Source organism: Mirounga leonina, unplaced genomic scaffold (assembly GCF_011800145.1).
Source record: "Mirounga leonina isolate KUSES-001 unplaced genomic scaffold, KU_Mleo_1.0 Mir_126, whole genome shotgun sequence".
Lineage (NCBI taxonomy): Eukaryota > Metazoa > Chordata > Mammalia > Carnivora > Phocidae > Mirounga > Mirounga leonina.
The window spans coordinates 2,507,456-2,533,164 of NW_023270314.1; the positions used below are offsets into that span (position 1 = coordinate 2,507,456).

The window sequence follows — 25,709 nt, forward strand, 5'->3', positions numbered from 1 at the left end:
CTCTCACATACACACACTCTCTCTCTCAAATAAATAAATAAATCTAAATGAAAAACTTAGGGTAGTCAATTTGACTAAAGTTTATAGTTAGGATGGTTCTATAATGTATCAAAAAATTAAATTCAGCAAAGTTTTGTGGTTCTTTTGCCAGTATTTGGTGGAGAGGGAGGGAAGAATGAGTGTAATAAAAGATCTACCTCAATTTTGTGGTTGCTTATTTAGGAACAGATAAGTTAAAACAATATAACAATTTCACACAAAATATGATCTGTAAACTTCAAAATCTTTTAACATACCTATTTGACACATGGAATAACTGGCTTACATGAAGCATCTCTTAAAAATATTAATGTAATTAATTAGTCAGCCATTTAAAGAGAAGGAAATCTTGCCATTTGTGACAGCAAACATGAACCTTGAAGGCATAATGCTGCATGAAATATGTCCAACAGAGAAAGACAAATACCATATGATCCCATTCATATGTGGAATCTAAAACAAACAAAAAACCAAAACCCTGAACTCACAGATACAGAGAACAGATTGGTGGTTGCCAGAGTTGCAGGGTGGGGGGGGTGGGCAAAATGGGTGAAGGTGATCAAAATGTACAGACTTCCAGTTATAAAATAAATAAGTCACAGTATGTAATGAAAAATATATTAACATAGCTTTTTGGTATAAATTTTAATTTTTCTTTGTTATAGAATTTATTCTGATTACCTGTCATAAATTACCTATTGATTACCAATAATAAATTACCTATTGATTATTCAGAAATGAATTATTCTGAAGCATCCAGAAGTCATTCCTGATGAATATGTGACTTAGCATGCCTAGACATGTAATAAATTTGGAATCAGATCAATTATCTAGATGATCATTTCAGTCATTTTATTTGTTTTGGGAAAAACTTTCAGCTCAAATTATCGAATTAAGACTTGCTACTTTGTATATATAAAAGCAGCCAGAAGTTATATAGTGAAAGCTTCCAAATTCAATTAGCATTTTGTTAGTATAACAAGACACTATGTCAGGCACAGGAGGAGATATGACATAAGTGGGTAAAAGTGAAAATGTGGAAGAGTTAATACACTCTACTAAACACAATGTGCAGCAAGCAAAGGAAAAACAAATGGTAGCAGAGAGATTAAATTCCCCAAGGTAAGAAGGAAAAATCACTTCACCACAAACTCAAATGCTCCATCATTATGACTAAGTACCAAAAATAATGTTGGTCTATTACAATAATTTTATGTTCTTTCAACTAAAAATATTTATTGAGCATTAAACCTATGTATGATACAGTACCAGAGGACTTTGGGGGATGGAAAGATACGTGTCACATGACTCTTTTCTTCAAGTTATTTGCTATGGCATAGGAGCTAAGACAAGTAAGCAGATACCAGGAATGAAAAGCAGAATATGATGTACTGTGCATGAAGTATTCTACAAAGTTCTGTGGGAAAGAGAAGGAGGAAGAAAAAAGCGATACACTTATTTGGCTGTATAATTTTCATTTCGAGGATTTCTTCTATTCTGCCAACCCCAAATAGAAAATTAGGAAGTGAAGATGCTGTATTTAATGCTAACTGAAGGAACAAATTAAAGCACGGATGAACTTCAAGCAACATGAGAAATGTTTTCACATCATTAGCCTGTGCCCTCTTGCAGCTGTCACACTTAAAAGCATTCTTAAGATTATTTAATAAAAGATTACATTTTCTAAGATAGATGAATTATAGATGGGATGGTATCATATACCCAGGTTTGAGTAAATAGGCTCATAAGATCATGTTGAAACTATAGTTAGATGTTTACACTTCATTATTTAGATGTGGACAAAGAGAACCAAAACAGAATTTTGCATACCGGTCATAAAGTAAATTGTGCAGAGGCAAAACCTTTACTAAGATTTAGAACTACTGACGTCACTTTGCAATATTTTTGTTAAATGCATGAAAGAAGAAAAATCTGCATTTTGAACGGCCTCTGTGACATAATGACACATTGTTAAATTTGTAAACAACATTGTGTTAAAAATAATAATAAATTGCACACTAATCCCATTTCTTTTCTCCAAATAGCGTAGAACAAGAAGGAATAATAGAAATTGCTTAATGTACATAGAAGCAGGGAAAAAGGATCCTCCTTTCTTCTGCTGTTCTTAAGGTATTTGTTTAAAAAGTCTACACCTATAACTATATATATTTATATATATATAGTTATATCTATATCTTCATGTCTTGTATAAAGTAGTTTTCCTTTTGGCATGAAGTTTTAAGTAGTCACACTTATTCAACCCCTACCTTTAGAGGGCCTTGAGCAGAATATAAAAACAAAACCAACCTTGACTTTGTCTTATTCACTGCTAGGTTGCTATGTTAGTCCTGAGACAGCTGGTAACGTCCTGCTCTGACCCCACTGGTTACTAGGTTAGTCCTGAGACGGCTGGTAACGTCCTGCTCTGACCCCACTGGTTACTAGGTTAGTCCTGAGATGGCTGGTAACGTCCTGCTCTGACCCCACTGGTTACTAGGTTAGTCCTGAGACGGCTGGTAACGTCCTGCTCTGACCCCACTGACCGGCCTAAATTGCATCGTAGACACACTAAAGCAAAGAGTACAATAAAGCATGCTTTATTTCCTGAGATTGTAAATTGCAACATTTCTTTGAAGTTAGTTTTTTTCCAAATTATATTCCAACTCCCTCCATTCCTGATTCAATCATAACCGTTCCTAATTTTTACCTTTTTTATATATTAGAGTTCTATAAAATATTTAGTTTGGATAAAATAGAGGATCTCTATTGAGTAAACTGAAAATACTTCTCTACATGAAATGCATTTTAGCTACTTTCATAACCATCATTCACATCAGAAAACTGTGTGATCCTAAAACCCTGCATACTTCAAGTTAAATAACCACATTACTAGTGGTTTTATTACATCTAATACTAAATAATAATAACAACCCCTCCTGCTAGTAGTTGAAAATTTAAAAAAAAAAAAAAATACGCAAACACATCCAAACTTGAAAACTATTTATATTGTATACAAACAAAAGGGAAAAAATTTAGCTAAGAAATAACCGAGGGTAAATTAAACCATTAACTCCTCAGAGAACACTTCTTGGAGAAGTAGAATTAAGGGCCATATTTATACATAGAATTTTAAATAGGTGGCAGTTTCATTGTTAGCAATACATTTGAAATGTGGGAGCATGCATAGCTAGATTAAAATGTATCTGACATTTCTCATCACGTTTTTCAACGTCAATGGGCGTTTTATAAAATGTCTGTGCATAATTATCAGTATAAGATAAATGATTTTTCCACCAGGCCAAGTCTATATCATCATCAATGAAACTGAAGGATATAAATAAAGAACTAGAAGAAAACTCAGGTCTTACCTGCACAAAAGTACCTGAAGTATTTTTGTAATAAACAGAATAATATTGTATAATCCCATTAGGTTTCGAAGGAGGCATCCAAAAGAGCATTATTGATGAAGAACTGAGATTTGCATAATGAACATCTTTGGGAGGATCACTTGGTGCTATAAAAAAAAACAACAATTGGACAGAAAACTGTACTTGTGGCTCCAAATAATGTCTGAAATGTTCTAAATTTTACCCGTCTTTGATAAGTGATGACCATCATTTAAAAAAAAAAAAATTAGAAGTCAGAAATGAAATCCATAGACTCATTGGGCCATCCCTCTCACACTATATCATAGCAACATCCAAGCAGAGGACTGTTAGATTTCTTACTGGTAAAACACAATCCCAGCCCCAAAACATGCCTACTGCCCTGTATTTGAAAAAAAAAAACAACATTATAACAAGTCTCCAACATAAAACACATAATGTGAAATTCTAATTTAACTTAGAATCTTGAAATCTGATAATAGAGAGCAAAGGTAGAGAACTAACTTCATGCATTTTACTTTGTTTCATTTAACAAATACATAAAATGCTTACTAACTGTCAAGTTCTGTACTGAGTGCATTTACAAATATAAACTCATCTAATCCTCATAAGGACCCTGTAAATTAGGTATATATCGTTTCCATTAATACAGATAGGAAACTGAAGCACGGAGAGATTAGCTTTCCCAACATCACACAGCTAGGAAATGACCAAAAAGCAATTTGCCTCCAAAATGATGACAGATATTAAGCTTAATAATACATTTCGATATTTAATGCTTATTTTTTCTGAGTAGGATCTTCTTTTACTTGGCCTACATCCCAAAGAACTCACCTCCCTCGGGTGTTCGAAAGTTAATGATACTGCTTCTCATTTTCCCATCACCAAACCTGGTGCTAGCTGTTACATAAGCATTATATTCAACATCATAGTCCAAATCTGAGAATTCTAATGATGTTTCAGTTACATTAATAGCTTTTAATGATGATCTATCCCTGGGAGAAAAAAAAGAAATTATCTGTATAATTGACTATTAAACATTACATATACATTTTGAGCACAAGCACATTAAAAATAAGCAACATTAATGCACAGAAATATCTTAATCCAGACTAACAGGATAAAGAAGCCACTTATTCTGAAATGCTGAAAAGGGTGAAATTCAAAATAATTCAATAAATAAATTTCTTTTGTTTTCAAGTATATTTAGTAACTCAATCAAGTGTTAATAAGATGTTCTTATTAGAATTTACCTGGACTGATTTCAATAGAGCTCTAGGAATACTGTGTAGTCCAAATAATTATACTACTCCTTTTCATACCCATGTTTTAGTTTGTTCAAATATTTTTCTTTTTAAGTGCTGGCAACATCTTATTTATACTCTTTGTCAAACAAATTCACTTTTCATATATTGTACAAAAGTAATATTTACCTTAGACCAATTCAAAAAATAGTAAATATTTGAATAGTATCACCTAAAATAGTGAGCCTATGGGTTATCTTTTGTTTATTAATTATATTAATTACCCTTTAATTATTAATTTATAATAAATTATGTATTAACTGGAAACAAACTGAAAATAGTGTACGTATAATATACAAAAAAGAAAAAGGTAGAGCTCATGTCTTTCATCCAATTAAATCTTAGAAGTACTTAAAATGTCACTCCAGAAAAGAAAACACAAATAAATATTGATTAAAAACTCTCCAAGTAAGTACTGAAATCACAAGGGGAAAAAGAAAATCTAAAGAACAAAATGTTGCTAAGTAATATAAGACTACAATTATTTTATTTCAGTCATGCTCATAGAGTTTCTATAGTTTTGAATTAAGTATAGATTAGAATCTAAATTAAAAAATGAACATGTATATAGGGGTACTGAAAACTGCATTTAAAAAGAAATTTAGGGGCACCTGGGTGGCTCAGTCAGTTAAGCGTCTGACTCTTGATTTCGACTCAGGTCATCCTTTCGGGGGCCTGGGATCCAGCCCTGCGTCAGGCTCTGTGCTCAGTGGGGAGTCTGCTTGAGATTCTCTCTCTCCCTCTGTCCCTCCCCCACCTCTCTCTCAAATAAACAAATCTTTCAAAAAAAAGAAGTTTAGATTTTTAAGAGCAATAAAATTAATTATGAAAGAATGTAAGGGAATATGATCAAATCACAGAAAAAGTATCTCTCATGTAATCTCATTTTTCCTCTGTATCACAAAGCACCCAAGAAGTAAATGGATATTATTTTCTCTGAATATAAAACACTCTCTCTTTGCCATTGAAATAAGTAAGAGTATCCACAAAGACAGACATTTCAGGCATGGTTTTACTATTACAAAAGTGTCAATCCACTCCAAATATTAAGTACGGTTATCTGAAAAGTAGTTGGAAAGCTTACCATAGTGAGAAAAATATGGATTCAGAGTATGGGATTGGAGACAGGCAGGATTAGCAAGGCTATTCAGCAATTTGAAACAGTTCCATCAGACAGTGTCTCTCAGAAGCAGTAGGGACTTCACTGAGACCCAGGAGGGGGCTTTTAGAACTTAATGCTGTGGCTGTTAGTCTCAGAGAAAGATGCCTTGTCATAGAAACTTTACCCAATTGCATACTCCTGTCATTGGTCACAGGTCATTAGAACACTGCAGTATGGTTAATCCAATTCAGATCTCCAAAGCTATGAAATTAGCTAAAGTAATCTAATTGCATTTTATCTATTTTTAAAATTCCTTTTCAAGCATATTTTTTAATGCTATCTGCTGTCTTGCCTCACTACCTTCTTGCCCTGACCTTCACAACAAAGTAGTGCAGATGACTATGCCTACAGGAAGAAAAACCCTGATTATGTTCCATAAATAATGTAGAATGGAGGCAATCACCTGGAAAAGGCAGGTCAAAAGTAAATTCTGTCTCACATATCCAGATATTTTGGTAAGAAGAAGATAGTCTTTATAAATTGTCTGAATAACAAAACCAATAATCCACCTCAGCATATACAGATATAGTTTCTACATCTATACTGGTTTACCCTGAGACAAAATAGTACTAACAAAATTTTTCAGATACTGATATGTCTTGCTGTTTCAGGTTTTTTTGTTTTTCTTTTGGAGTTTAGGATTGTTGCTGATATTTTAATGACTAAGGTAAAAAAAAATATCTGAGCATCAGTAAACTTCAACTGAAATTTCAATTTCTGATCTAAATTCAGAACATAGATCAAGAGACAGTTTGCTCTATAACTGAGAACTTGGAAGTAAAAATGAGAGAGAAGTGCTGCAGTCTCTGAGGATCTGACTCCATCCACCTTGCTCTTATGCAATTGCCAGATTGGAGAAAAGACCCATGAACCTCTGGGCTGACGCCTGAGCTCTCTGCACTCCAAGGAGGAGTCTCAGTGAGCAGCCCTGCAGTTCAGATGGGTCACACTCCCTCCCGTGCATAAGAAACCCTGGTTTGACATGGCCATAATCTTTTGGTTTTAACTGGCTTAGTTTAAAGATCTCTGTTTTGTTCTTATTAGTTTAAAAATATTATAATAGGAATATTAGGTGTTCCATTAGAGTGTTTTATTTCCATTTATAAAAGTATATGTTCTTCTATATCTTGTTTTTTGCTTATATGATCTATCTATGTGATAATAACAATGATTCTTACCATTATTTTCCCTAATTTGGATATATCATAGTTATTCAGCCATTCTTCTATAAAATTAACATTTAGGTTGCTTTCTCTCTCTCTCTCTCTCTCTTAGTTACTAACCATGATGCAGTAATCATTCTTACACAAATGCCTTTTCATAATGGCACCTGGATTTCTATAGGTTAAATTCCCAGTAGTGTAATCATTGAATCAAATGGTTTGATTTTTTAAAAATTCTAATTATTACTGTTCCAAAATTGTTTCCTTTCCAAACTATGAGTGATTATAATTTAGAGCCACAACAACAATGTGTGAGAGCACATCTTTTGGAAAACTCTTATTACCAGTCTGGATATTAATCTTCTTAATTACTGCAAGTTTGACCAAACAAAAATCTATTTAATCTGTACATCCCTAACCATTTGTGAGACAGAATATCTTTTCATATGTATATTGGTCATTTGTGGTCCTTTTTCTTTTTTGCATAACATACACATTTCCTTTTCTATATTCTACTGTAATGTTTTAAATGGAAAACAATATATATTAGAGTTAGAAAGGCATTGTTCTTTCAATTAGTGCTCCAAACAAAGGATAGATACCTCCCCAGCCCCTCTGAATTTAGAAATGATATGTATACAATCAACATTTGACAAAATTTATTGAACATCTACTTTATTCAGGAACTATGTTAGAAATAAATATGAGTAAGATTTAGCCCCTGTCTTCAAAATAGACAAAATAGTAAATAATTATAAAACAATTAATTAGTAAGAATGGGATCCCTTTAAGGACAAGGACAACACCTCTCCCCATCCCGCCCCACCAGTGGCTAACAGCAAAGAAAAGGAGAAGAGCAAAAAAATTAAATCATAAAAAAATAATAAATCTGTAAAATTTGACTATTGGTAACATCTAGAAAAGGAGACTAAAGCATAGCTCCCAAAGATGTAGGAAATTGTTGACTAGAAAGTTAGTTTGTAAGGTTTGCGAGTAGAATAGGGAGCTGACTGTGGTGGGGAGAGAAAGAATAGAGGCCTCCCTGACAAAACAGGTCTAAGTCTTACATATCCAAAAGTATAAACTGTGTAGAAATGGAAGGAATATAAATGCCAACAATACTTAATCTCTAAAATAGATAACTTTCAACAGCAGGCAAACCTCCTACTCAGTGTAAATTTTCAAACTGAAAAAAAACTTGAGGGGAGTCCTCAGTGCCTTTGTTTTACTGATTTAATTCTAGAAACTTACTAGAACATTTTAAAAGCTTTCTTGAATTTGAGACATCAAAAGAATTTGAATGACCTTGGAACTATTCTGAATAAATATAGGATGCAGTTTTTCTGTCTATATTCACTGGTAACACCAAGAAAATGTCTTGGGATGGGATTAATGGAGTCTTTAAAATAAAGTTATTTCCTCATTATGATTTTTTTTCAAAAAACGGAGCACATTTTGACATCTAGGCATAAAGGAAATTCTAGAGTAGAAGAGCAATTTCTTTGGTCTGGTTTAGAACTTACTTTGCTCATCTCTTATCACATCAAGATCATGTTAAGCAACAACTGCCAGTGAAGGAATCTTGAGTACCAAAACCACCTGGGAAGACTGAAACAAATTCCACTTCCCTAAGCATGAACATGAATGGTTTTCTACACATGGTTTGAGACCCTTTGAAAGGTCATGGTCTTAATTCTCAATTTCATCATTTGGTATTTTGTTCCATGTGGGTAATCTAACCAAATGACATATCCATCCTTGTCCATTCCTATGTATTTATTTTCAAAGCTATAATCTGCTGTTATATAAATATTCTAGATTAAATATTTCACTAACTAAATAACACTCCCAATAATTTCAGCATCCACTTGACTCTGTCAAATATTCTCTTCCTCTATGAACCAGTGATTTTCACTAATTTTCCCAGTATAAGGAACCTGCTCTTCTATGTTGCACCTTACTCTAGAACAACTACCCTGCATAGCTGAGTAGGTCTAATAGACTCACAATTATGTATTAAACAACTCCAAACTAGTAAGACATAAATAGCTGCACAGTTTATGATCCTAAAGCTCTTCTAGAGTTTCAGAGAAGGTCTGAGTGAAAGCAGGGTATTTATTTGTTGTCGCTGTTTTCTTATTGTCATCATTTGGTTGGCTGGTTGATTTGGCTCGATTTTGTCTTGTTTGTTTGCCTTTAGCAAAAAAGACACATTTATAAGATTAAAGGCAAAAGCCATAAAGAGAATGAGGTTGAAGCTGGGGAGCCATTTATAAACCATGATCTTAGAGTAGACACAAGGAATTAAGGACCAGAAGACAGGAGGAGGGTTGTGCTTGAGCTGAAGGAAAAAGATTTCATTCCCTGAGAGTGGATGCAATTCCTCAGGCCAGAATAAGAAGTTTGAATTTTATTACAAGAGGAGTGGGAAGTCCTTGGAGTATTTTCTCTAGCAGTGTGATCTTTGGGTACAGGGTTAAAATAAAAATTTTAAATCCTGTACAATATTGAAATTCATATTCTCCTAATAGATGGGCAAATAGAGATATATGTATACCCTTATTCAAGCCTCAAAAATCCATGTATCTGTGCTGCCCACCTCTCTAACTTCATCATCTCCTGCTTTCTTCCTGTACCATTATACTTAAGCTATAAGGCTGTCTTGCTGTTATCCACGCAAGCTTCCTACTGTTAACCACATCTAATGAAATTATTTGAGCTCCTACATCCAATTAGTATATCCCGGATTTTCAGCCATGTGTCAATAAATTCCCATTTTTGTGTAAGCCAGTTTAAGTTGGGTCTAGTAACTTGAAACTACAAGTCTTGACTGAAACCTCTTCCCATTCTCCCCCAGCAGTTTCTCACATGCCTTGATCCTGAGTATTTCCATTTGCATCATTCCTCCCTGAACAAGCTCTACTTTGTCTATATAGTACAGACAGAGACCAGTAACCAAATGGTTTGCACATGAAACAGTATACTTATTCCCTCACAATGAATATATCAATTAATGCAGACCAATAACAAACGAGTGATTTTTTTTGGTAGAAATAGCCCATATGAGTTGATGCAATAAACTGAATTTATCATAACCCCATAAGTGTTTATCACAAATACTTTTATCAAACTAAGACTTCCCTAATCCTGTAAGTATACTGCTGAATATTTAGAACAAATGCCATTTATAACATTTATTGCTAGTGATTTGAGAAATGCATGATTTAGGACTAAGATCTAGGTATGAATTCTTACTGTCATCTTCTAGCTCTGTAAATTTAAGTAACTCCTTAATCTCAGAACTCAGTTCCACACCTACAAAGTAGGAATAATATTCTCTTTAAGATATTTTTATGAAAAATAAATTATATAGGTAAGAAACTTAACACATTTCTCCCAAAATACTAATGACTACACTATCCCTCTTGGGCCCTTTTGCCTACCTCTCCAAGATGGTTTTTCCCCCAAGTCTGTAATGCAAGGAAATCACAATCTCTCCCAGCTGTGTACATATCACAAATGTGATTTAAAGACCCCTAAATTGAAGGTGTAAAAATTCAAGATCCACCCAAGCAAAATAAATGACTAAGAAGACTGGATTTGAAACAGGGTGTAGTGGGAACTCTGGTAAATTGCCAAGCAACTGCTCCATCTAAAGATAGTTTCTATTCAACTCCAGCTGATTTTTATCACAGGGAACTTCCTGATTTCTGTAAGAAACAAAGGAACCTGAAGTTTTACTAGAGATCTATTCATTGTTAAATGCTGACAGAATTCTATTCAAAATTTATTAACAGTTCACAGGTCCAGCAAAGCACAGGTGGCCCACAAGTAGCCTGTTTATGACTTGGCACTCACATTCACCCAGGTCATTCAGAAAAATGACTAACAAATAGAACTGAGATGGAGCTTTTAATATCCCTCTAGAAACCTCAAGTTAAACAACTCAAGGGCATCCTTGTATTGAACCACTTCTTCTACCTGTGTTCATATCTCTCCCAGCCCAATTTGACCCCAATATTCCATTTCTACAATGCTACTTATCAACTTCCTGGCACAGTTCATTCATATGCCTCCAAGCCTTCATATAAAATTGTCCTCCTTAATCCATAGAGGATACATTCCAAGACCCCCAGTGGATTTCTGCCTGAAACCATAGACAGTTCTGAACCCTATCTATGTTTCTTTCTGTATATACATACCTATGATGAAGTTTAATTTATAAGTTAGGCCCAGTAAGAGATTAACAACAATAACTAATAATGAGATAGAATAATTATAACAATATATTATAATAAAATTATGTGAATGTGACCTCTCTTAAAATATCTTATTGTACTGTACTCACCCTTCTCCTTGTGAAGATGTAACATGATGAAATGCCTACGTGATGAAATGAAGCGAGGTGAATGATGTAGGCATTGTGATGCAGCATTAGGTATTATTGACCTTCTGATGATTTGTCAGGAGGATCATCCACTTCTGGGCTGCGGTTGACTGTGGGTAAGTGATATTGCAGAAAGCAAAACCGCAGAAAAGGGGAGACTACTGTACTGTTTCCAATGAGATGTTCTCCTGATTTATCAATCTATCTTTATAACCTTCCCTTTCTGATTATTGATCTATATTGTATGCTCAAACGGTAGTTTTAATAGGGTGAACATATTTTAGAAAACTGGAAGCAAGAGACCTAAGCATACTTTGAGCAAATAGAAGGCCATTTCAAAAGGTAAACTTTTATGTTACAGGAGAAATTATTTGACCAATGACATTCTTAAAAAAGCTGACTTCCTAATATACTACTTAGCAAGTATTTTTAGAATTATTTCACACACATACTTTATCTCCAATTAGTCTACAATCATTTTTAAATTCTCTCTATATTTTTTATCTCCCCACAGAGTTTAATAAACATTTGTCAGACTGACTAGTTCAGAATTAGTTCTCAAAATTACTACTAAGAAAATGAGAAACATCTAAAAGCCAAGATTTGTACATAAGCTAGAATTTTCAACATTACTTTTACTCCAGTCTTTTAGCTATACCTTATATGGCATTCACCTAGAAGATTTATAAACAAAAAAAGAAAACTACTGTTAAATTTTACTAAAAATATAGAAGCAAAATTGCTAAACAAATCCAAGTTGAATTCAACTACAGATGGTTCTTACAATGGTTCCACTTAGAATTTTTCCATTTCATGATGGTGTGAAGAGCAGTACACATTCAGCAGGAAGTGTACCTAGAATTTTAAATTTTGACCTTTTCCCTGGCTAGCCATATGCAGTACGATCCTCTCTCATGATACTGGGAGAGGGAGCAAGCCACAACTCCCAGTCAGCCACACGATCATGAGGATCAACAACCAATACACTTACAACCATTCTGTACCCATATGACCATTCTGTTTCAGTAAAGTATTCAATAAATTACATGATGTATTCAACATTTTATTGTAAAGTAGGTCTGTGTTAGAGGATTTTGCCCAACTGTAGGCTAACGTAGGTGTTCTAAACATATTTAAAATAGGCTAGGCTAAGCTGTGGTATTCTGCAGATTAGGTATATTAAGTACATTTTTGACTTAATGATACTTTCAACTTATGATGGGTTTATCAGGATGTAACCCTATTGTGAGTCAAGGAAGATCTATATAAAGTAAGTAAATGAGCTTTGTATCAGTTTACTACAATACTACACCTCAATCTAAAGTGTATTAAAAGAATAACTGCTCTAATAGGAATTCATTTATTTAATGGTGGTTGCCCTTGTAATGCAAAGACTGTTTATCGTTTAGACATATATAAGCATAATTTATCAATATAACCGAGGGAAAAAATGCTACTTTTATCATCTTGATAAATGATAAAAGCTATTACACAAAACAAAGTTTAAAAGGAAACATCATTTAAAAGTGCAATTAGTTAAAGCAGATTTCTGTGCACACCATCTAAAAATCAAATGTGACTCACATAGGAGTGGTTATAAAATGTCTGCACATTAAACCTCATTTTGTAGAGAAATATTCATGACAAAGAGAGAAGTCACCCATTATAATTAATAAAATTGGCAGTCTGCATTTGGTAGACATACTGAAAATAACAAACATCCAAAGATGTTGTTTTTAAAAGAATCTGGTAATTACTGGAACAACTAAAATAATGGAAACTAAGAAGTATGAAAGAAATGTGAACTCCTGAAACAGGAACACTTTTAATAACAATACCACCATTTATCCAATATTTTAAGAGAACCACACAGATAATTGAACAGCAATGCCAAAATTCAACCCCATGTCTCCAAAAGTGTTCCAAGTCTAGACAAAAAACTAGACTTGGAACAAAAACATGTAATATTAAAACCTTTTATAAGCAGTTCTTTCTATATCGTTTGAAATCTAACTCCTGGGATGTCTAAATTATTAGAGTTAATATATTAAGAGATTATTTCTCTAATTTCAATAAGTTGTGAAATATCTTTAAAGTTTTAATAAATTTATGCATCTTTTAAAAAATCTTTATCTTGGGGGGTGGGAGGATGGGTTAGCCTGGTGGTGAGTATTGAGGAGGGCACGTTCTGCATGGAGCACTGGGTGTTATGCACAAACAATGAATCATGGAACACTACATCTAAAACTAATGACGTAATGTAGGGGATTAACATAAGAATAAAAAAATAAAAATTAAAAAATTAAAAAAAAATCTTTATCTTAACACTTAAAAAGAAAAATTCACATATTCATTCCAACAGCTTTATCAGGCTTGGCTGCCCAATAAGTTACACACACACTCAGGCACTTAGAAGGTCATTGAACGGCTCTTTAACTGAACGAGTCAGGGCAAAGTGGCCACATTCCCACAACTGGACTCCAAGTTCATTTTTCACAAGGACACCTTACTCAAAACAGGCTGTGGGGCCTCTGCAGTTGAACCATGCCCCTAGATTATGAGACCAGCGAAGTTAGCATGATTCTCATGGCTACTTTGACTTCAGAGTATCTTATTTATTGAAGTGGAACTTTCTGAATGGAGAGACTGAGTTACTGCCCGCTCGGTAAAATATACATATAAAATTTTCAGTAACATTCTAGATTCAGGCAGGCAGTCAACAGTAAAATACATACCAGTAGCCTGTTCTTGACAGATTATATAGCAGCCCTGGCTCAAGGATTTCTTTCCCTACAAGAGTCTTAAGATTGTTCACTAGTTGATGCTTTGTTGTTGGGTTTTTTTTTTTTTTTTGGCTATTTGCTGGTTTTGATGAATTTGCTGTGATCCAGTTCAATTATTTTGTTAGAGTCATCCTACAGCTGGGGATATACTTCAACAGTCTTAAAAGGGGGACCCTGGCTCTCTCCAGTACAAAGGAGGGAGGTGATTCTCTTGGATGATGCCCCACATAGTGACCACCCTAATTCTGCAATCTTAAACTCTCCAGCTGATCCTAGGAGCAGCTTCTCTGACTCAATGTCTCTATAAATACCCCTCTGAACGGTAGTAAGAAGGGCTTGCTCCTTCTTAGGATGGAGAGAAAAATGATAAGCCTCTTACAGAATCTCTGTCTTCAGTATGCCACCATGTTCAGCAAGATCTAAACGCCCCTCTAGCAGATCATCCAGGGCTAGGGAAGGATGTGGAAGTTACCTTTGCAATCCTGCCCACTGTAGATTGATGAAAGCATCTAGCTATCTGAAGGTTAAGACAGACATGCTAAGAGAGCTAGGGCATTAGAATAAGCCTGAGGTTGGATCAAGGATAGAACGGAAAATCAGAACTAGAAACTGTGACTAGAAGCTATGACTACAGGTGGGCAGCAGCACGATTCCCAAAAAGCCAGGTAAGATGAGCCATAATATTACAGACTTGAGATTCCCTGACCCCACTTTCAGTGGGCTTCCCTTGCACCTAGAATCCATCTTATGAAGTGAGACAGAAAAGAGACACACCTCAAAAGAGGAGAGAGAAAGCACCACTGGGGAGTTGAATTTACACAGCATGATCACTGTATAGAGGGATGAGACTGTCCCTACAGTATGGGCCAGAAAACCCAGTCATAAAATCTTGATTCTCACTTTTATTAACTTGTTTCACTTTCATTTTTCCTAACTCAATAAAATGGCATCATTCTTGATTCAAAAATCTAAAAGTCATCATTGATTCATCTTTTTTTTTTTTATCCCCACAGCCAGTGTATCTCCAAGTTCTGTCAACTCTCCTTCCTAGATGTAGAAAAAAGCTACCCACTTCTCTCCTCCATTGCCAGTAACATCTATTGCCCAGACTACTAAAATAAGCTCCTAGCTAGTATTCCTGCTAACAGTTTTGCCATCTACAATTCTACAATTCTTTCTCCATAAAGTACCCAAAGTGCTTAAAATTCTCTAGTAACTCTTATTACAGTTAAATGAAAACTAAATCCTTTTTGTGGCTTGGCTCCTGACCTATGTCTGCCTCCTATCCCTCAGTATTACTCTGTCTCTCTAACTCCCAGCAACACTGACATCTCTGGTCTTCAAAATGACAAATATGTTTTTTCACAGAGCCTATACAGTGATGTTCTTTATTCTTGGAAAATTCCACCTTGCAGATCTTCATATGATAAAAAGCTCATTCTTGTCATCCAGACTGTAACTCAGAACAACTTTTTCAAAAAGGATTTCCCTAAGCATCCCATCAAAAGTATCCCTCTTTCCCCTGACTTTCCTTCATTTGTTTGTTTATGTGATATATAGTCCAGTTATCCCTTTAGAATATAAGTTCCTTGGGGGAGGAGTCATATGTGTGTCTTGTTCACTGGTATACAGACTCTTTATCAATTTTGTTGAATGAAGTAATGAAAAATGGATAAACAAATGAACTGGGCCACAGAGGAGAATGGTTACCTTCTTCCCATTGCTTCTCTTCCTATTGATATTTCTCATGCCACTCTCAATTTTTCCATGACTAGGCAAAATGACTAGGAGTCAGGTAATGAAAAAAATAGGAAGTACAGTCCTAAAGAGTGGTATGCAAAGGGTTTAAAGAGAGATTAGGGAAAGAAGAGTCTTAATTTAGGAAAAAGAAGAGTAGATTTCCTTAAAACATCATAGCCTCTCAGTGTTGGACCTTCAAGTCAGGAATATAAAGGTAAGAAATGCATATGTTCTATAAAGTATTGTGTAAATTGTATTTTCTGAGTTGAAATATTTAAAACCCACTAGGAAATATATAACTGGTGAATCTTTTTATGAGGACTTACATTAGATCAAAGTGAGGATTTTTATATTGAGTTTTCATGAAGCAGTAAAACCATGTTGTTAACTGATGTGATATGAGCTATAGGATTTAATCTTTTACAAAACTGACACATAAATAGGTAATCAGGGTAAAGGTGATCAGAAAAAAATATAGACACACTGCTAAATAAAATATTTAGAATGGCAAATATTTGGAATGGTAAAAAAATTGACCTTAAATAACAGATTTGTGAAGAAATATCTTTCAGTTAAATTTTAGTTAAAACTATTCTGCTCAAAGGAACTTAACAAGACAGTGACATACAGAATACTTGTGTAAAACTCTGAGTTTAAAATTATATGCTTGTATGCACAGAAGTTGATTAATCAATGACTTTTAAGAGCAGAGATTTAGTATAATTATGCATGATATACACTTTTTTAGGTACAAAAATTATGTTATTTGACTATGCTTGGACTTCTACATAGTATGGGAAAGACTTGTTTCTTTAAAAAAGCATATTAACTAGCCTATTAACAATCAGGTTCTTAATGTAGCATCACATTCTGAAATAAAAAAAACTACATTCCTATTATGTTACAGATTAATACTTGTTCTCAGAACTATTTCCAAAAAAGAAAAAATTTCTTACCAGACATAAACTGTGTAATAGAGGATAATTCCATTTGGCTCCAGGGGTGGTTGCCATGACAACTTCACCGTGACACCAGACAACTGTGTTACAGAGAAGTCTTTGGGGGGAGAATCAGGAGCTGAAAAGTTAGGGTAAGGATAATATATTTTATTAAACATATGTAAGAGAAGGCTAAAATGGAAATGCACAAAGTTTTCATTATAAACATTCTGGTAAATGAATCAGGCATAGTGTCTTTCTCCATGAGCATGGGAGACTAATTGTTTACTTTCAAAATGAGATGATAAAAAGAGATTTGCATGGTGGTGTTAGAACATCTGTTTCTGTGATTCAATGGAAAAAAATATTTCATGAGAAAAAAGAACAAGGGGTATGTCACAGTGATTCACCTACTGTTCAAGTACATCTTGGTAAATTATCATCCTCTAGTAAAAATAAAACTACTGGGGTGAATAAATATAATATGCAGTAAAAGTGCTCCTCAAACAATAAAAAGAAGTGGAAAAAAATCACACATTCAAGAAGTGGTAGAATGATAAGCATAACACTGGGAGAGCAGTTAAAATGACTGACCTCACAAATAAAAACTACATTCCTCAATTTCAGTTGTCATTAAACTGTAAAATAGTATCAAAATTTGTTCACTGAGTCTTCAAAATTGAATGGTGACAAAGAAAACCAATGTAGCACATAAATTAAGAATATGGACAGGTTAGGGTCTACTTCTAATTTTGCTATGACAGCATAAGGATTCAAATAACTTAGCCATTCTGCACTGGATAAACACTAAAAAAAACTACTAGCAAGCTACTTAACCAAGTTCATATTTACATTTAGATAAAATATTTAGAATGGCATTTCTCAGCTACTGTGTAACACCACAGTAATGTCTTAGAAGATTAACATACAAATTTTGCATATAGAAGGGTATAAATTACTAAAAATTTTTATCACTGTTACAGTTATATGTGGAAAGTGAACTCATAGGTAGCTAATAGAAGTTTTAAGAATTTGTTCAGATCTTTGAACAATGTTAATTTATAGATTAGCACGTGCGCACATCACTTTTTCCAATAATTTGAAGAAAACCTTACCTGAATTATTTTAATTTCTTTTTGATTTTCTGAATAATCTCAGCTAGATTGTGTGTGTACATATGCTTGTTTGTGTATATGTGTGTTTTCATTATTTTGGTAACAAGAACTTTCCAACAACAAAAAAATTATTGAGCAAAGAAAAGGTTTATGAGATGAATTCTAAGGAATAATGGTGACAGTTGTATTCATATTTTCATTTGGTATTCTCACAGGCACTACAATAAAAATGCTATCAAATATTGATTATCACAAGAATCCATATATCACTTGGAAACATCTGTTTCCCAAGATATGAATTACTTCTGAGAACTCTCATTTGTCAAAACAAAAGCCTATGATATTTCTACTAACATCTTTACAAACTTAACTTCTGTTTATCACTGGAAAAAAAAAGGATTTAAATCAAAAATAGTACTCATTTAGAACATAATATGTTGTAACTAAGCATTTCTATTCTATAATATGCTTTAAGCTTTTATGTCAAATATCAGATAATTCTGAGTGTTTTATTTTAATTTCAGTATATCCTTGAGCATTTTCCTTTTTTATGTAAAACTTTTTATTGCTAATTAAATACAATTAACATGTCTATCTAGACAAAATATGTACTTTAGCAGACTAAGTCTTAATCATTTTGGCATTTGTATTCTGAAGCACAATTTTAAAAATGAAATTGGCAAAGGGGATTAAGAGGCACAAACTTCCAGGCATAAAATAAATTTTTAAAAATTAAATTTACTTTGGGGTGCCTGGGTGGCTCAGTTGGTTAAGCGACTGCCTTCGGCTCAGGTCATGATCCTGGAGTCCCGGGATCGAGTCCCACATTGGGCTCCCTGCTCAGCAGGGGGTCTGCTTCCCCCTCTGCCCTCTTCCCTCTCGTGCTCTCTGTCTCTCATTCTCTCTCTCTCAAATAAATAAATAAAATCTTTAAAAAAAATAAATTTACTTTAAAGAAAGAAAGAGGGAAATCAGAATACATAAATGCAATAATATCTTTTGCAATCTATCTAATTCATCATGACAGAGCATATGAGAATAGGTGAGAAGGGTATTCATAAGACGCTTCCTCCCTCTGGCTGCTGTGGTCTTTCCTATCTCTTATCCTCCCTCTTCACTCACTTTCCTTCAGGTCACAGCTTAGGTGTAACTTCCTCAGTTACACTTCCTCTGATGCCTCAAAGTAGCTAAAATTCCTCTTTTGTCCTTAGGAATAATTTGGGGGAAATACTTAAGCCAGAGATTAAAGTTATAAAGATTATTCGTCTATACACAAATCAAATTTAGATCTCTTCCACTAAACCACAAGTTTCATGAGGTCCAAGAGCACCTAATACCCGAGAAAGCAAAGCTTCTCAGTCCTTTATCCATTCTTGATTTGCTGAAATTTTTCAATAAAGGGGTCTTGTTCTTCAACCTGCTCATTAGCAATTATATCAATGACTTGGCCAAGGACTTAAGATGGTAAGTTCACCATGGTGACTTATACCACGGTAAGTTTAATAGTCCAGGTAATTCAGATACACAGTATAGTTTGAAACTATTGACTTAAGTGGTAAACAAACAAACAAACAAAATGGACAAACAAACAAAAAAGACTTTTGTCAACTCTGCAGACAACTCTGTCTGCTCAGCATATATGTTTACTACTGGTCTAGGTTCCTGCATATAGACCTCAAATTCTTACCATCAGGACTATATTATTAAGTTAGAAAGAAAAAAAGTGGATACTACGTTCAAAATGGCATTGCATAGATGATTTAGTACATCTTTCTTAGGCATTATCTAAGATGGAAAAAAGAGCTAACCTCACCCCCGCCCCAGCCTTTAACAATCGTCCCATTGGGAAGGATTTATTTATTAGGTTAATTTTTACTTTCTTTCAGCACAAAGAATTGAACTATGAAAGAATGAAAATTTGGACAGGTTTGAGTTTTGATGGAGAAATAACCATAGTTAGTAGATGCAATGACTAAGGAAGACCAACCCATGAGAGTACTTAGAACCTGGGACAAACCGAGCAGCCCACCAGGATGCTTTAATGAAGTAGTTTGATGAAGGCAAAAACAGGGAAGGACCTAAAACAGAGGAGAAAGTTCTGAAGACTGTCATTTTGGATAAAATAAGAACAATGCAGAGAAAGGCCTTCCCTCTTCTAGAAGTATATAATGCACATTTTGTCCTGCTGAATGATTAGAATCTGAACATCCACAGAATGCAACCCAACTTGAGGATGGAAAAACTTGAAAGAGAGGTGGGGAAAGACACCCTAGAAACACTTATGATATCCCTCATAACAACAGGACTTCCCTTTGCAGAAATAAAAATAGAAATAACAGTCTCAAATATATACAATGTATAAAACATAAAATGTAAATCCAAATCCCAAATATATTTTCTTAGCATGATATATACCTAGAACTTGGTGAGGTACCAGTGTAAAGTGGTCTCAGTAGTAAAGTTCATTTTATTCAAGTTAAGAAAAGATATGTTTAAATATTCAATATGAAGGCTATTAACATTCAGGAATAGCATCTTGGCAAATTATGTAGAGAAACCTGGAAACTGGCCTGAACTCATTAGCAAGCTAATCCGAATACAGGAAAAAAGACTGCAGGTTGATATAACAGAATCTACTACAAAACTGATGTAAATATCTATTCTTATGAACATTAAAGTTGAAAAACACAGTCATAACCTACATTAGTTGATGTTCAGACCATTCAAACCAAGATTTTAGCCTTAAAAATTCCCATAAAAAATATTGCTGATTTCTTACAGAGCAAGGATGACTTCAGAAACAAAAAAGAGCATTTTATGAGTGAAATAAGTGAATCAGACCTCACTGATATGAGGAATTCTTAATCTCAGGAAACAAACTGAGGGTTGCTGGAGTGGTGGGGGGTGGGAGAGATGGGGTGGCTGGGTGATAGACATTAGGGAGGGTATGTGTTATGGTGAGCGCTGTGAAGTGTGCAAGACTGTTGAATCACAGATCTGTACCTCTGAAGCAAATAATACATTATATGTTAAAAAAAGAAGAAGAAGAAGAAGAAGATAGTAGGAGGGGAAGAATGAAGGGGGGGAAATCGGAGGGGGAGACGAACCATGAGAGACGATGGACTCTGAAAAACAAACTGAGGGTTCTAGAGGGGAGGGGGGTGGGAGGATGGGTTAGCCTGGTGATGGGTATTAAAGAGGGCATGTTCTGCATGGAGCACTGGGTGTTATGCACAAACAATGAATCATGGAACACTGCATCAAAAACTAATGATGTAATGTATAGTGACTAACATAACATAATTTTTTTAAAAAGAGCATTTTAGGGGTGTTTGGGTGGCTCAGTCGGTTAAGCGGCTGCCTTCGGTTCAGGTCATGATCCCAGGATTCTGGGAACCAGCCCCACATCAGGCTCCCTGCTCAGCAGACAGCTTGCTTCTCTCTCTCCCTCTGCCTGCCTCTCTGCCTACTTGTACCCTCTCTCTGTCAAATAAATAAGTAAAATCTTTTTTTAAAAAAAGAGCATTTTATACCTGATTTTATTGAACATGAATCTGACTTTGCTAGCTTCTTTTACTCCATGACAATGAAATCTCTGATTAATGCTGGCATGGCACACAACTGATACCCAAGTCTAGTAGACTTTTTACATTATATCTTCATTTTATGTACATGCTTTTTTTGAAATGTGATGGATTCAAAATAAATCTGTATCCACTATTGTATTTACCATCTTCTTCAGTCAGTACACTTATGGGTTCGCTCCGCACTCCTTCACCCCTGAGTGTACTAGCAGACACCTCAATCCTGTATTGGGTATATTTCTTTAGTCCTAAAAAGAAATCAAATAGATAAGACTTACAAAATATCCTTTAGTAATATGCAAGAGGCAGACTATGAAACAACTTAATATTCCAAAAGTAAAAACTAAATGAAAATGAAGTGCTTTCAAATAGTAAGTCCTATTACAAAGACAAAATATGACAAAGTATTGACTTAGAGTATTCTTTCATGTGACTGTAATAAATTCCTAGTTTATTAAACTAAAAAGCCAGAATTGTCCTACCCTGTATAAAACTAATCATACTTACCATTTATAATATAAAAACAAGGTAATATTTTGTGCCCACTGTCAATATTAATGTTAATACCTAACATTATATATTATTTTTTACCTTTAATGTTCTGGGTCAAAGAGGTTGTATTTATAGTTCTTTCCTCATTTCCATTACTTCTCCTGAAATAAATTGTGTATTTTTGTATGATTCCATTAGGACTACTCGGGGGAAGGAATGACAGCTCAATCTCTCCAGAAGATATATTTTTGTAAGTAATATTTTCTGGTGCACTATCAGGCACTGGGAAAAAAACAAAAATATAAATGTATAAAATAATTCTATCCTAAAAATATATTCTCAAAAAAAAAAAAACATTTTGCTGAAGTCTTCACCCAAGTGCACTAGGATATGTATATAAGAACATCCTAAATGGAATAAGAGACACAGAACTTATACACTTACAACTATGTAAGAAAAAATTGCACCTCAAAAGAAAATTCATACTATGATTCTACAGAATAATGCTTATAGGATGATATGTTTATTAAAATACTTGAGATGGCATTAAACTATCTATCATTGCAGAACACACTGATGCAAGAAAGAAGTTCGAAAAACACCTAAAAATCAATTCTGTCTTTCATTAATAATGATAATATATAAAAGATTAATAATTAGTTTGGGTACAAAACAAGATGTAGGACAAGGCAAGGAACCTCTCCTAGATACAATGATACAAGGTTGCACATTAGGACCTGGCAGCAAACCAGTCTTCCAAGGATACAAGATAACATTAAATAAAATACAGGTTTTATGTATCTATTAATGTTCTTATTGTATTGAATCCAATGGTCATAAAATGGTTTTCTATGTATATTCAAATACTAGTACTCCATGTGGAATTCTGATTCTGATAAATATTGAAACGGATACCCTAAACTGAATGACTATCTTAATTAAAAGTTAAAACCCTTCATAAAATTGAAACAAAGTTTTCTTTACAGGAATTGCAGAGTTGGACAAGGTAGTTAGAAATCTGTGGTAGCCAAAAAAGCAAAAGCAAAAAAAAATTAAATTAAACAAAAAACAAAGTAAAAATGGGTATCCTGAAACAGAAGCTGGTACTAAAACCAGCTCTGTCTTAGAGGGGACTGGCCGATCCTGGTGATGTTGAGTTTTTGCATTAACAGCTATATGGAATTCCAGATAAAGAAGAGAAAGCCTTGGGCCAGAGGAAGAGTAAGGGATATCCCCATTTAAGAAGATGGAAAACCAAAAGCACGCAATTTCAACCATTTTACTGGACAATTCAGGGAGGTACCTTCAATTCTTCTGCAGAATGCCACAGAATTCAGTGTGAGTGGTAACTCCTGATCTTGTGCAATGTGATGTGTTCATCCTCAGGGAAGAGGGAGTAAGAAGTAAACCCACCATACAAAAGAGGACAGAGAAGAATTTTTTTTTTCTCACTCCATTCTGGATGAAGAAGTGAAAGAGAAAGAAAAATTATGCAGTTTTGGAACTGCACACCTATCCTTAAGAGCCTATGTGGCTCAAATCCATGCTACCTGAAAAACCTTCACTTCAGAATTTAAATTAAAATGAGTCTGTAATAGAGTGGCTGTTATTCAAAAGCAACTAGCAGAAGCAAACATAAATCCTCTCAGAAGGAACTCAGCTTCAACTCAGGCCGCATAAATGTACCATGGATAAATTTCAAGGAAAATGTGCTGACTGATAAAATCACTAAACAAGCAAATCAGACACCAATAAAGTTAGCAAAGAAAAAGGGAAAAAAAAAATCTGTCTCTCTCCCTTACTCCCCCACACACAAACACACAGCAGTCAGACTTCAAAAGACTTCGGATAATTGAATTTACCAAAGCATAAAAATAAATGTTTAATGCATTTCAACAGATCTAACAGATTTGAAAATATGAGCAAAGAATTCTTTAGATAATAATAAATGATATATAGCCAAGCAGATTTGAAAGAGAACCAGTTAGGCCTTCTGGAATAGAAAAACAAGATAACTGAAATTAAAATTCTTTTGATGTATAAAAAAGCACATTTGATAGAGATAGAGAGAAATTTAGTGAAAAGGATGACAATATTAAAAAATTATCAAGAATGTAGTTCAGAGAAAGAAAACAGGGAAAATATAAAATGGCAGTTAAGAGACATGGAGTATATATCAAAGGAGTCTGAGATAACAGACAGGATGAGGATGAAGAAATATTTTTAAAAGGATAATGGCTGAGACTTCAAAATTGTTGGAAGATATTAAACTTTAGGTCAAGGAATCTCAATAAGTTCCAAGCAGGAAAATATTTTAAAACAATCATATTTAGACACACCATTGTGAAAGAGAAGATCCTAACAGCACCAAAAAAACAGATCATCTACATAGGAATGACAATTAGACTGACAAATTGACCTCAACTGAAAAACAACTGGAATTCTATAGCCAGAAAAATTAACAAAAGCAAAATAAAAACATATTCAGACAATCACAACCAGAAAATCCTCAATGAGTGATGTTATAAACAATGCATTTTAGGCAGAAAAATATTTATGGGAGATGAAAGAATCACAGTTGCAAAGATAATGGTTTAAAAATCACCTGCATGGAACAATAACAGTAACAACTAATTGGAGGGGTTAAACAATATAAACTATGTAAACATTATTGCCATTATAAAGTCCTATTACAAGAATCTTTCCTTTCAAAAGAAAGAATTGAACCTTTTTTTACTGGTCCTCTAAATATAATGGATATAAAGTTGCTACTAATAAATTTAATGAAGTAGAAAAATACAGTTCAAAAGCCTTGAAAGTGTAGATGCAGTATCACCTGCTCCCAATTGTTAACTGCTATGGAATATAAGGCACACTTAATAGGAAAAACTGACATACAGATGTTATTTCTAAAACTTTAAGAAGAATTGTAACTTAACACATAGTTTGATGGAGTTATATATAGCAGTATAATTCTACACAATATAATCCCTTTGCATACACTCAAAATCTTCTCTAGCATCTTCCCAAGGCAACCCATTACATGGAGAAAAATCCTCAACTGCTCTGAATGCTTTCTTAACCTTCTGGATCTAAGTGAAATCTTGGACCTCCTGAGAACATTACATTTTAGTGCTCTCAGGGAACAGGTAGTCATTTGTTTTTCTCCTACAATCCCTAGAACCATAGGACCTGGGAGTTCAGTAGCTGCATTTACAGCTCCTCTTTGCCATATCCAGATTGTTTCTCCTTCCTTCTACCTGAAGAACTCTAGTGCTACCCCTCCTTAAGAGTCATACTTCTTCAAACATCTAAAATATTGTATCACCTAAAAGGGGAGTGGGGTGGGGAGAAGGGTGAAATAGGTGATGGGGATTAAGGAGTGCACCTGTGATGAGCCCTGGATGACGCAAGGACGTGTTGAATCACCATATTGTACACCTGAAACTAATATTGCACTGTATGTTAAGTAACTGGAATTTAAATAAAAACTTTAAAAAAAGGAAAAAATTTTATCACCTGGATGACTGACTTCCTCTCTACCACTCTTAAAAGATGTCAACGTCAATGCAAATTATCTGCCCAGTTCCCTGGACTCTGTATTCCTTGATCTCCA

General features: G+C 34.3%; 1 protein-coding gene and 1 long non-coding RNA gene across 2 annotated transcripts in view; one reads left to right on the forward strand and one right to left on the reverse strand.

Annotated features, from left to right (window-relative positions):
• The window catches only part of LOC118008528, a 150,915-nt gene extending 126,745 nt beyond the window's left edge, over window positions 1-24,170 (forward strand). The window contains exons 7-8 of the long non-coding RNA XR_004678708.1: window positions 22,292-22,343; window positions 23,282-24,170. This is a non-coding gene — a long non-coding RNA (uncharacterized LOC118008528). The remainder of the gene's footprint in view (window positions 1-22,291; window positions 22,344-23,281) is intronic.
• PTPRQ (protein tyrosine phosphatase receptor type Q) overlaps window positions 1-25,709 on the reverse strand; it is a 200,353-nt gene that overhangs the window by 137,101 nt on the left and 37,543 nt on the right. The window contains exons 15-19 of the mRNA XM_035002069.1: window positions 22,193-22,375; window positions 21,748-21,849; window positions 16,921-17,041; window positions 4,260-4,420; window positions 3,408-3,553 (exon numbers count right to left, since the gene is read on the reverse strand). Coding sequence (XP_034857960.1) covers window positions 3,408-3,553; window positions 4,260-4,420; window positions 16,921-17,041; window positions 21,748-21,849; window positions 22,193-22,375 — 713 coding nt within the window. The remainder of the gene's footprint in view (window positions 1-3,407; window positions 3,554-4,259; window positions 4,421-16,920; window positions 17,042-21,747; window positions 21,850-22,192; window positions 22,376-25,709) is intronic.